The 13,458-nt window shown below is 36.1% G+C and overlaps 1 protein-coding gene across 1 annotated transcript; it reads right to left on the reverse strand.

Annotated features, from left to right (window-relative positions):
- Positions 1–1,893: 1,893 nt before the first annotated feature.
- Positions 1,894–3,096, reverse strand: LOC132552691 (beta-1,3-galactosyltransferase brn-like). The gene has a single exon (XM_060216883.1). The coding sequence runs from the start codon at positions 3,094–3,096 to the stop codon at positions 1,894–1,896; it is 1,203 nt and encodes a 400-aa protein (XP_060072866.1).
- Positions 3,097–13,458: the final 10,362 nt, after the last annotated feature.

Consider the following 13,458-nt stretch of genomic DNA (forward strand, 5'->3'; position numbering starts at 1 on the left):
AACAGACATAATGTAAAAGAATACAGGGCCATAATGTAACAGAATACAGGGCCATAATGTAACAGAATACAGGGCCATAATGTAAAAGAATACAGGGCCATAATGTAACAGAATACAGGACCATAATGTAACAGAATACAGGACCATAATGTAACAGACATAATGTAACAGAATACAGGACCATAATGTTACAGAATACAGGACCATAATGTAACAGAATACAGGGCCATAATGTAACAGACATAATGTAACAGAATACAGGGCCATAATGTAACAGACATAATGTTACAGAATACAGGACCATAATGTAACAGAATACAGGACCATAATGTAACAGAATACAGGGCCATAATGTAACAGAATACAGGACCATAATGTTACAGAATACAGGACCATAATGTAACAGAATACAGGGCCATAATGTAACAGACATAATGTAACAGAATACAGGGCCATAATGTAACAGACATAATGTTACAGAATACAGGACCATAATGTAACAGAATACAGGGCCATAATGTAACAGAATACAGGACCATAATGTAACAGAATACAGGGCCATAATGTTACAGACATAATGTAACAGAATACAGGGCCATAATGTAACAGAATACAGGGCCATAATGTAACAGAATACAGGGCCATAATGTAACAGAATACAGGGACATAATGTAACAGAATACAGGACCATAATGTAACAGAATACAGGGCCATAATGTTACAGACATAATGTAACAGAATACAGGGCCATAATGTAACAGAATACAGGGCCATAATGTAAAAGAATACAGGGCCATAATGTAACAGAATACAGGGCCATAATGTAAAAGAATACAGGGCCATAATGTAACAGAATACAGGGCCATAATGTAACAGAATACAGGGCCATAATGTAACAGAATACAGGGCCATAATGTAACAGAATACAGGGCCATAATGTAAAAGAATACAGGGCCATAATGTAACAGAATACAGGGCCATAATGTAACAGAATACAGGGCCATAATGTAACAGAATACAGGGCCATAATTTAATTGGAATTCCCTACGTCATTGTTCGATCTGTGAGAAGTAACCTGAATATCACAGTGGCAGAATTTCACGACAAAAACATATTTTATTTGACTGAAACAGATCTCATCCCTAATATACCTTACTAAGAAATTACCTTATGTTTCCATTCCATTAACCTCTTTAGACTGGACAAGAGATAAGGACCAGAGGGAGGGGTATTGATCTACAGCAAACTGTACTTATTAAAATAAGACATCAAAACTAGTGGTATAAAATTGATCAGGACAGAGTTTTATTGATAGATATCAACATATCATTTCAGATGTTATTATGAGGTGGACATTCCAACAAAACATGGTATGACTTTTCACAGAGACAACTACAAGCACACGAAAGGGAGAAACATCACAAGGAGGAAAACCATTACACAAAAGTGAATCGTCCCAAAATTATATAGAAAATTCTTATTTTTTTATCAACTGGGGTACTTTTTCCACGAGTGGAGGGTCGATGTGCTTTTACACGGGGACATAATGACCTATATTACACGGATGTTATATGTGATAAACTACCAACACATATACATCTTTTTCCAGATGTCATCACTTAATTTAATAAGAAAAAAATAATCATAATAATAACACATTCCAAAAGCTAAACAAGAGTTATCTCCCATTAACTGTGAGATATTACATTATTAATGGGTATGTGTGTAAGTTTGCTACTAATTAGAGCTCAAATAGGCCAAACCTCGTGTCCGATATTCTTGATATATCTAAGATAAATAAAATTTCGTCGGAAGTAATAAATATGGAATGAGCAATGCTTGTTACTTAGTAACAGGTTTTTCGTCTCCGCGGCTGGTTTGCTCTGGTTACGTTTATTGAGTACCTGACGTGTTATTAGCATTTAGCATATTCCAAACTTTCATCATTTTATTTGGGTCTTTAAATCCATGTGAAGCAAACATATTCGATCGTCTGATTTGCTTACCATTATAGAAGGATGCTCTATTACCGAAGTAATGATTGTGAGTTGGGCGGATATTAAGTTTCTTTGCAACAATTCCTAAATAACTATCATCTATTCCAAGATACTTAACATACGGAAATGCTATTTGAAATTTCTGCGCTGTTGAAAATGATACAATGTATGCGCCTCCGGCTAAGTAAGGTGGCCACGAGTCGTAACCATAATCTTCCCATGACACGAACCATTTCGACTTGACATCCCTGTAAGGTTTGGAGTGAGGTAGAAGATAACCTGTCAGCAAATGGACAGATTCGGAGGAATGGACGCCCGTAAGATAGTTATATATATTAGACAAGAACACATAATGATCATCATCAACGAAAAAGAAGAATGACGCATTCGAACAGAATGTCACTCCCCAGTTAAATCCCATGATGGTTTTGTAAGTGTTGTTAATATATCTATCTCTGAAGTCCTCTTGTACCACATCCGAATACTTCTTACTTTCCTCCCGTATAAGTTTCTGATTAGCGCCGTCTGTGTTCCCCAGTAAGAACACTATGCGGATATTTGGGGATGGGTCCTTTCCCCAAGAATCGCGTATGCCTTTACGTAGATCCAAGTTACGGACAGCAGATTTTACCAGAACTAACAATTTTACCGTGTCTTTAGGTCCGGAAAACTGACATTTTTCAGGCTTGTGCAAATATCGAAAGTTATGAGGATTGATAGGTTTAATGTCAATTGGTGTATCATCCAACATCTTCCTATTCACAAGGTAGGACAAATTCACATTCAAAGGGTATCGGAAATTCCTCATGGATAGAATTTTTCTTTCTCTGTGTTGAAAAGTCCTATTTAGACGTGGCACGTCGATTGGACCAGGTTTAATTGTCTTTCGCGATTTTAATGTAATGTTTCTAAACGTCGGTATTTTGGTAGAACGGTTCATCATTTCGAAAAATACCGAGACTTTTTTATTGTAGGAATGTACCAAGGTAGTATCTTCAAAGAATGATAGGACTGTGAATACCGAGAAAAGAAGTAACAGATATAAGAACACATTCCTAAATCGTCCACAAAGCCAAGATATATAGTGTTGTTTTTTCATCTTTTACTTTCAAACACAATTGCACTGGATGTGTTCGACGTCCTTCGTATATCAGTTAATCCTCTACCGGTTTAGACAATGCTGAAATGGTATAATTCTTATCGTTTCAGTAAGGTTTTACACTCATCCATCAACCATTATTCATTTGCTTTGTAAGTCCAAGATCCCAAAACGACACAGGGTGTGATGTTTCCAGTGCAGTTGTTACTGGACAAAGGCTTGTACTCGCTTCACATGGTTTATTTCTAAAATCACGGAAACAATTTTAATTTCCAGAAGCATGCAAGTCGTTAACCTGAAATGATATAAGGATGGAATGAGTAATCACGTCGCAGTGTCGCTACCCGCCCACACTCATACTGTTAACAGACGATATGATAACATAATATTAGAATGTTAGGTGATTGTGTTGGGAAAGGGGTTGGGGGGTTAGTTTGTTCGAAATATAACGTCAGTTTTAACGTCATCCCTCCACAAGTTGTTCAACAAGTTTAAAACCCCTTATGATTAACGTTAAACCGACAGCGGTACATATAAACACTGATTAGGTAACAAAATTGTAGTTGCAATTGTGAGTTAATTACATGTATCACCCCACATTAAACCATTTGCACCTTACCTATCATCGTGTTAAAGTTTCTCTTACACACATCGCCACAGCTACAATCATTTCTGCATCTCTTATCATTCCGTGTATATACATTTCTGACGCTTCTATCATCCGTCCCACATACCATCAATTCGTCCTACTCACAGTCCCATATAAACAATATGCCTTCCCTATCACCCAAAACACAATTTTGCAAAATTAATAATAAAGATAGAATGTTGAGTTTCTTGGAAGCTACATTTGACGGGCTTGTATTGTATAATGTACGTCAACAGTTTTACGGATGGCCTGATTTACGGATATTACAGTTGTTTAAATCTTATTTTTCTTTGTCCGTTTTTATTGTAACCGACACATGTTTTGAATCAGTAATTGAATTTGTATTGTGTTACAGTCAGGAATAAAGTTCGTGATTGATTTTAGAATTCCCAAAACGGTCATGTGTACATTGGTGACGGATGCATTCAACAGTGTAGAAATAATGATACAATATGGTAAATCAGAACTTTCTATTTGATCAGCGTCATGTCACACACACACATAAAAAACTATCATTTACTGTGATATGTTATGGATATTTTCAATACCTCATTTCCTACCTTTAGACTTTTATGGACCTGCTTGAAATACAGTCTATCCCGCAGTGTGAAAAATGTAAACCTATAAATCAGACATAACAGGGAGCAAGAATATCGATTTTCAAAGAGATTATAGAACCGCAAAAAGAGTTTCCAGTTTATGTGCGACATATTTCATTGTCTTTTTTTTTTTTTATTTTAAAGAGGCTCGGCTAGGTGCAAGGACAATGAAAAAGACAACTTTATATCCATCCCAAAACTTAACTTCTAAACGAAATTCTAAAAATATCGCTTATCGTATATCTTTTCTTTACACATTTCAATACGACAGTTTGCCTGGTGTTAAATATTTTTGCCTCGGTAAGTAACGTGAAAATATACACCTCTTCCTGGTATTTCTTGTACCGATTTTATCACTGTAGCAAACTTTATGGTGTATTAACGTATAATGTGGCACAACTCTCAGTAGCTATAGAATCTAATTTCTTTCTATCATTTTATTCACATACACTTGTTATTTAGAATAAAAACATGATTTGACAGATGTATTGAATTCCGAGTCAAAATTATGATACAAATATCATCTATAAATCATATATGTATTTTTTCAATCTGAAATGATTCAGGAAGTCTATATCACTCGTGTTAAATTGATTATCAAATATTTTGTACTAGTGCAGCAAATCAAACACTGGAAAACATTGTTTAACCAAACAAATATTTGATGGTTAATTTCACAAATCACAAATGTGTTTCTACCATATGGATAATGATTAGTTTATCTCTATGGTTAATTTCTTTTTTAAACTTATGATTCTTCGAAAATATCAACATAACGTGGCTTCCATATGTTTGTATTGCAGAGCTCCAACGTGACAGAGTAGACACAAGGTCTCACAAATTTCTTGTTTAGAGTTGTTTTCGTCACATTGTTACACATATTAATTGTAGTTTCAACAAAGAATCAATAAGATAAACATAAATTCCACATGAAACATTACTTAATTAACAACCACGATACACAGCATTACTTACCACTAACCGCTTTAGTTTGTTCTGTAGTAAATGTGACGTAGTCAACACTATCTGCTTTTGTTCATTCCAATAGTTTTGGACAACTGCAGTTCTAGCCACTTACATCCTACTGAGCGCTGTACATAGCCTGTATCATCATATTCCTCTAGGGATATATGGACGGATACCTGCTGTCGATTTATGAATATTTAAAAACCTTTTATATGAAACAGAATGACTCCAAACATCACAGTGGTATTTCTACCTAGAAACCAGTATTGGACATCTATAATTCATAATCAGAAAGTACATTCTGTTAAGCTGCTACACAATGTTTGTAACATAACCACAAGGGTACCTGTGTAACTAATAAATTAAACATATGTCCTGAAATTATTTATGCATAGCTGCGCAATGATTGTCACTGTTCAAAGAACAAAATCGTTATGATATAAAGATAAGTAAACAACCTTTCTTTCTTTGTTTCGGTGTTTGTTTCTGTGTTGTTTCGGTGTTTGTTTCTGTGTTGTTTCGGTGTTTGTTTCTGTGTTTGTTTCTGTGTTGTTTCGGTGTTTGTTTCTGTGTTTGTTTCTGTGTTGTTTCGGTGTTGTTTCTATGTTTGTTTCTGTGTTTGTTTCTATGTTTGTTTCTGTGTTGTTTCGGTGTTTGTTTCTGTGTTGTTTCTATATTGTTTCTATGTTGTTTCTATGTTTGTTTCTGTGTTTGTTTCTGTGTTTGTTTCGGTGTTGTTTCTATGTTTGTTTCTGTGTTTGTTTCGGTGTTGTTTCTGTGTTTGTTTCCGTGTTGTTTCTGTGTTTGTTTCTGTGTTGTTTGTGGTGTTTGTTTCTATGTTTGTTTCTGTGTTTGTTTCTGTGTTTTTCTGTGTTTGTTTCCGTGTTGTTTCTGTGTTTGTTTCTGTGTTGTTTCGGTGTTTGTTTCTATGTTGTTTCGGTGTTTGTTTCCGTGTTGTTTCGGTGTTTGTTTCTGTGCTTGTTTCTGTGTTGTTTCGGTGTTTGTTTCTTTGTTTGTTTCGGTGTTGTTTCGGTGTTGTTTCTATGTTTGTTTCTGTGTTTGTTTCTATGTTTGTTTCTGTGTTTGTTTCGGTGTTGTTTCTGTGTTGTTTCTTTTTGTTTCTTTGTTTCTGTGTTTGTTTCTTTGTTGTTTCTATGTTGTTTTGGTGTTGTTTCTGTGTTGTTTCTATGTTGTTTCGGTGTTTGTTTCTGTGTTGTTTCTGTGTTGTTTCGGTGTTTGTTTCTATGTTGTTTCTATGTTGTTTTGGTGTTGTTTCTGTGTTGTTTCTATGTTGTTTCGGTGTTTGTTTCTATGTTGTTTCTATGTTGTTTCGGTGTTTGTTTCTATGTTGTTTCTATGTTGTTTCGGTGTTTGTTTCCGTGTTGTTTCTGTGCTTGTTTCCGTGTTGGTTCTGTGTTTGTTTCTGTGTTCGTTTCCGTGTTGTTTCTGTGTTTGTTTCTGTGTTTGTTTCGGTGTTGTTTCTATGTTTGTTTCTGTGTTTGTTTCGGTGTTGTTTCTGTGTTTGTTTCCGTGTTGTTTCTGTGTTTGTTTCTGTGTTGTTTCGGTGTTTGTTTCTATGTTGTTTCGGTGTTTGTTTCCGTGTTGTTTCTGTGCTTGTTTCCGTGTTGGTTCTGTGTTTGTTTCTGTGTTCGTTTCCGTGTTGTTTCGGTGTTTGTTTCTGTGTTGTTTCGGTGTTTGTTTCTGTGCTTGTTTCTGTGTTGTTTCGGTGTTTGTTTCTTTGTTTGTTTCGGTGTTGTTTCGGTGTTGTTTCTATGTTTGTTTCTGTGTTTGTTTCTATGTTTGTTTCGTTTCTATGTGTTCGTTTGTGTGTTTGTTTCCGTGTTGTGTTTGTTTCTGTGTTTGTTTCTGTGGTGTTGTTTCTGTGTTTGTTTCGTGTTGTTTGTGTTGTTTCTGTGTTTGTTTCTGTGTTGTTTCGGTGTTTGTTTCTGTGTTGTGTTTCTGTGTTGTTTTGGTGTTTGTTTCGGTGTTGTTTCTGTGTTTGTTTCCGTGTTGTTTCTGTGTTTGTTTCTGTGTTGTTTCGGTGTTTGTTTCTATGTTGTTTCTATGTTGTTTTGGTGTTGTTTCTGTGTTGTTTCTATGTTGTTTCGGTGTTTGTTTCTGTGTTGTTTCTGTGTTGTTTCGGTGTTTGTTTCTATGTTGTTTCTATGTTGTTTCGGTGTTTGTTTCCGTGTTGTTTCTGTGCTTGTTTCCGTGTTGGTTCTGTGTTTGTTTCTGTGTTCGTTTCCGTGTTGTTTCTGTGTTTGTTTCTGTGTTCGTTTCCGTGTTGTTTCCGTGTTGTTTCTGTGTTTGTTTCTGTGTTGTTTCTGTGTTTGTTTCTATGTTTGTTTCGGTGTTTGTTTCTGTGTTGTTTCGGTGTTTGTTTCTGTGTTGTTTCGGTGTTTGTTTCTGTGCTTGTTTCTGTGTTGTTTCGGTGTTTGTTTCTGTGTTTGTTTCCGTGTTGTTTCTGTGTTTGTTTCCATGTTGTTTCTGTGTTTGTTTCCGTGTTGTTTCTGTGTTTGTTTCTGTGTTGTTTCGGTGTTTGTTTCTGTGTTGTTTCGGTGTTTGTTTCTGTGCTTGTTTCTGTGTTGTTTCGGTGTTTGTTTCTGTGTTGTTTCGGTGTTGTTTCTGTGCTTGTTTCTGTGTTTGTTTCTGTGTTTGTTTCGGTGTTGTTTCTATGTTTGTTTCTGTGTTTGTTTCTATGTTTGTTTCTGTGTTTGTTTCGGTGTTGTTTCTATGTTTGTTTCTGTGTTTGTTTCGGTGTTGTTTCTGTGTTTGTTTCCGTGTTGTTTCTGTGTTTGTTTCTGTGTTGTTTCGGTGTTTGTTTCTATGTTGTTTCTATGTTGTTTCGGTGTTGTTTCTATGTTGTTTCTATGTTGTTTCGGTGTTTGTTTCTACGTTGTTTCTATGTTGTTTTGGTGTTTGTTTCTATGTTGTTTCTATGTTGTTTCGGTGTTTGTTTCCGTGTTGTTTCTGTGTTTGTTTCCATGTTGTTTCTGTGTTTGTTTCTGTGTTTGTTTCCGTGTTGTTTCTGTGTTTGTTTCCATGTTGTTTCTGTGTTTGTTTCCGTGTTGTTTCTGTGTTTGTTTCTGTGTTTGTTTCTATGTTTGTTTCTGTGTTTGTTTCGGTGTTGTTTCTGTGTTTGTTTCCGTGTTGTTTCTGTGTTTGTTTCTGTGTTGTTTCGGTGTTTGTTTCTATGTTGTTTCTATGTTGTTTCGGTGTTGTTTCTATGTTGTTTCTATGTTGTTTCGGTGTTTGTTTCTACGTTGTTTCTATGTTGTTTTGGTGTTTGTTTCTATGTTGTTTCTATGTTGTTTCGGTGTTTGTTTCCGTGTTGTTTCTGTGTTTGTTTCCATGTTGTTTCTGTGTTTGTTTCTGTGTTTGTTTCCGTGTTGTTTCTGTGTTTGTTTCTGTGTTTGTTTCCGTGTTGTTTCTGTGTTTGTTTCTGTGTTTGTTTCCGTGTTGTTTCCGTGTTGTTTCTGTGTTTGTTTCCGTGTTGTTTCTGTGTTTGTTTCTGTGTTTGTTTCCGTGTTGTTTCTGTGTTTGTTTCCGTGTTGTTTCCGTGTTGTTTCTGTGTTTGTTTCCGTGTTGTTTCTGTGTTTGTTTCTGTGTTTGTTTCCGTGTTGTTTCGGTGTTGTTTCTGTGTTTGTTTCTGTGTTTGTTTCTATGTTTGATACACAGTTTGGGATTTCGTTATAATTAGGTCACATCATGAGAAGAACAAAGAAAACGCTTCACGTCCACAGAATCTTAATTCAATATCATGGACAAAACATGCAGAAAAGAAAGATATACCTAGCTAACCCTGAAAAAAGGCAAGGAAAAGGTGTTCAGAGTATTTTGCTTCATTGACGACACCGCTATGCAAAATCTTGGTCAACCCAAATTAGCAATGTGACGTTCCCAAAATGAGGACGAGGTCAATACGAAATAAGACCACGGGGAATACACACCGTACCTAACTTAAACCCTGATACTCTCTATAGCTTATGTACAATTGAGTTCAGTATAATGACCAAAACAGAAGTTTATTTTCGTTTTTAAACAACGATGATAACGGAATCCACTATCGATGATTGTGCTTGTACTTGTAAATATACACAATGTTTATCAATGCCCGACTTCGTTTGAATATATTGTATAAAAATACACATGTAAACAGCATCTTATAATCAGATACTGCAAAGACGAAAAATGAATTAGATATTTTCCTACCACTGTTTTGTCCTTCCAAGTGCTAGTTTGCTAAGGACCTACATTGTTTTGTGGCGAGTGAAAAAAAACTTGCAATATGTATACAGGGAGGTTAAGTTACCAATAATTAGATAAAGTTCTCATTCTTGTGTCTCTGGTAAAATCTTTCCTCACGTTGATTAGCGATGTGCTTTAATTTTAGACACTTATATATGGTTATTGTCTGTGTGTACCATTCAAGCGTTCTACTTGTGTGTATGTACGCGTACTTCATGTTTTACCTTTGTATATAAACCAATATTGCATTGATATATAGACGCGATTCATTACTTCCTTTTTTGCACTTACAATCTGCTTTATTTATTGTCTATTACTCTACTTTGAGTATCAAAAAAGATTATTTGATAAAAAACCTTTTATTTATATCGACATCATAGACAATATGAGTAAAATTAATAAATCTCCCGATCATTATTCGTTCTGTACAACCTTTCAATCAATGTTAGATCGCTAGTCGTGCTGGTCTGTGTACGATCACTCAAGAGGTTACATTGACACATGTATTGATTGAAATGTCAAGCTGAGTAGTTCATTATGTCACCGGAAAGGCTGTTAGTTGAAACACGATAACAATATCGTTTCAGATTTATTAATATGTATTGTGATATTTCATAGAATTTCGTTCTAATTTTAAATTGGTAGATATACATATTCTCTAACTCTTCGTAATCCTCGAATACTCACTAACTTTCGTATTAGGTTATGTGAGACAAGTGTTCGAATATAACGAAACAGAGACAATAATTATACCTTTAGCCAACTTATACTTACTGTTCGTTTTAGCTCGGATAGAACTAACACAATGTTTTTCAACGATATTTTTGTCCGGGTGAAAATGGCGAATAAAATTTGACAAAAGTTGAAAATTGGAAATTTAATGTAGGTTTTCTGAACAGTCCAAAATTAACTCTTTGTGTCCTGTACCAAATCGCGGACCTAACAAATAACCATGATTAGCGATGTTAAAAGCACCTTGCACGTTAATTATCAAATGCAAGCGACAAGTGTCAATTACAGTGTATAAATGTCAAAGTGAACTGCGGTCAGTATCTAACTGACCAGGTAGATCAGTTCGCTAATCAGATTACCTTATAAAATAGAGTACAGGTTATTGCATGATATTAGTGTAACAAAGGATTTGTTACAGCCGAGCGATAGTTATTTATCACCCATACATTACCCATAGTGAGAGATGACAAGTCTGTAGAGAGTTACACAGTCCTTAACAATGACAAGTCTGTAGAGAGTTACACAGTCCTTAACGATGTCAAGTCTGTAGAGAGTTACACAGTCCTTAACGATGTCAAGTCTGTAGAGAGTTACACAGTCCTTAACGATGACAAGTCTGTAGAGAGTTACACAGTCCTTAACGATGTAAAGTCTGTAGAGAGTTACACAGTCCTTAACGATGACAAGTCTGTAGAGAGTTACACAGTCCTTAACGATCTGTAGAGAGTTACACAGTCCTTAACGATGTAAAGTCTGTAGAGAGTGACACAGTCCTTAACGATGACAAGTCTGTAGAGAGTTACACAGTCCTTAACGATGTAAAGTCTGTAGAGAGTTACACAGTCCTTAACGATGACAAGTCTGAAGAGAGTCACACAGTCCTTAACGATGACAAGTCTGTAGAGAGTTACACAGTCCTTAACGATAATAAGTCTGGAGAGAGTTACACAGTCCTTAACGATAATAAGTCTGTAGAGAGTTACACAGTCCTTAACGATGACAAGTCTGTAGAGAGTTACACAGTCCTTAACGATGTCAAGTCTGTAGAGAGTTACACAGTCCTTAACGATGTAAAGTCTGTAGAGAGTTACACAGTCCTTAACGATGACAAGTCTGCAGAGAGTTACACAGTCCTTAACGATGTCAAGTCTGTAGAGAGTTACAAAGTCCTTAACGATGTCAAGTCTGTAGAGAGTTACAAAGTCCTTAACGATGATAAATATAAAACATCACAAAAGTGATTGAAACATAAATCTATAATTTTACTAGTACTAGAGGAGGGGGAAATCATGAAGGTAACCCCCATATCTTGTCATATCCGATCAAGAAGATGTGTGGTATGTAGTATGTACCATCCCACCATCTTTTGCACGTGCTGCTATAGACTTGTCTTAATATAGATGAAATGATGCTGAAATATCTAAGGTTTGAGAACCAAATGCGTCTTATATAATATATGTATCACATAGGAATTTACAAGACATCAGTCAACAAAACAAACAAGTAATAAACCCGCTGATGATGGTAACATCCATAAAGTCATGACAGACGAACCACTAATTCCTGCCTGCATCATGGTACTATGATTACCGGTAACGGATAAACTGATTAGCGTCCCTATTTTATACTGGGTCGTTATAGTATTTCTACGGCGAAACCAATATCATTGACTTTAACGTGATGACAGATTTAAATGCCAACCATCAGATGATGTAACAGAGTATATATATATATATCTAAAAAGGGGGATATATTACAATTTTGGCGTCTGAATTGAATCACCAACCAATGACATCTAACAGGCGACACAAATAGAACCTATCACTTCTGAAAACTAACAGGCGACATGAAAAGAGCGAACAACTTCTGACAACTAACCAGCGACATGAATAGAACCTACAACTTATGACAACTAACAGGCGACATCAATAGAGCCAACAGCCTATGCCAACTAACAGGCGACATCAATACAACCTACAACTTCTGACAACTAACAGGCGACATCAATAGAACCTCCAACTTCTGACAACTAACAGACGACATGAATAGAACCTACAACTTCTGACAACTAACAGACGACATGAATAGAACCTACAACTTCTGACAACTAACAGGCGACATGAATAGAACCTACAACTGCTGACAACTAACAGGCGACATCAATACAACCTACAACTTCTGACAACTAACAGGCGACATGAATAGAACCTACAACTTCTGACAACTAACAGGCGACATAAATAGAACCTACAACTGCTGACAACTAACAGGCGACATGAATAGAACCTACAACTGCTGACAACTAACAGGCGACATTAATAGAACCTACAACTGCTGACAACTAACAGGCGACATGAATAGAACCTACAACTTCTGACAACTAACAGGCGACATGAATAGAACCTACAACTTCTGACAACTAACAAGCGACATGAATAGAACCTACAACTGCTGACAACTAACAGGCGACATGAATAGAACCTACAACTTCTGACAACTAACAGGCGACATAAATAGAACCTACAACTTCTGACAACTAACAGGCGACATCAATAGAGCCAACAGCCTATGCCAACTAACAGGCGACATGAATAGAACCTACAACTTCTGACAACTAACAGGCGACATGAATAGAACCTACAACTTCTGACAACTAACAGGTGACATCAATAGAGCCAACAGCCTATGCCAACTAACAGGCGACATGAATAGAACCTACAACTTCTGACAACTAACAGGCGACATCAATAGAACCTCCAACTTCTGACAACTAACAGACGACATCAATACAACCTACAACTTCCGACAACTAACAGGCGACATGAATAGAACCTACAACTTCTGACAACTAACAGACGACATGAATAGAACCTACAACTTCTGACAACTAACAGGCGACATCAATAGAACCTACAACTTCTGACAACTAACAGGCGACATGAATTATCACGGTTACAGCTGTACTTACAGTGACTATGCCTATCTAACGGTAAATTCATGAACAGAAGAACATTTTTGTCAATAATTTAATTATTTGGTGTTCAGTTTATACAAATAACTAGAATTAAACGTTTTTCTATGATGTAGTATATCACGTTGTTGTTAATTCTGTTCTAAAAAATGGCAAAAAGTTCTTTTCTTTTCTTTCAGTTGGCAGTGCAAATTATC

Source organism: Ylistrum balloti, unplaced genomic scaffold, assembly GCF_031769215.1.
Source record: "Ylistrum balloti isolate Yb309-2 unplaced genomic scaffold, AGI_CSIRO_Ybal_v1 Utg370268, whole genome shotgun sequence".
Lineage (NCBI taxonomy): Eukaryota > Metazoa > Mollusca > Bivalvia > Pectinida > Pectinidae > Ylistrum > Ylistrum balloti.

Coding starts and splice junctions, on each gene's coding strand:
- LOC132552691 (XM_060216883.1), bottom strand. CDS start 3,096: ATGAAAAAACAACACTATATATCTTGGCTTTGTGGACGATTTAGGAAT.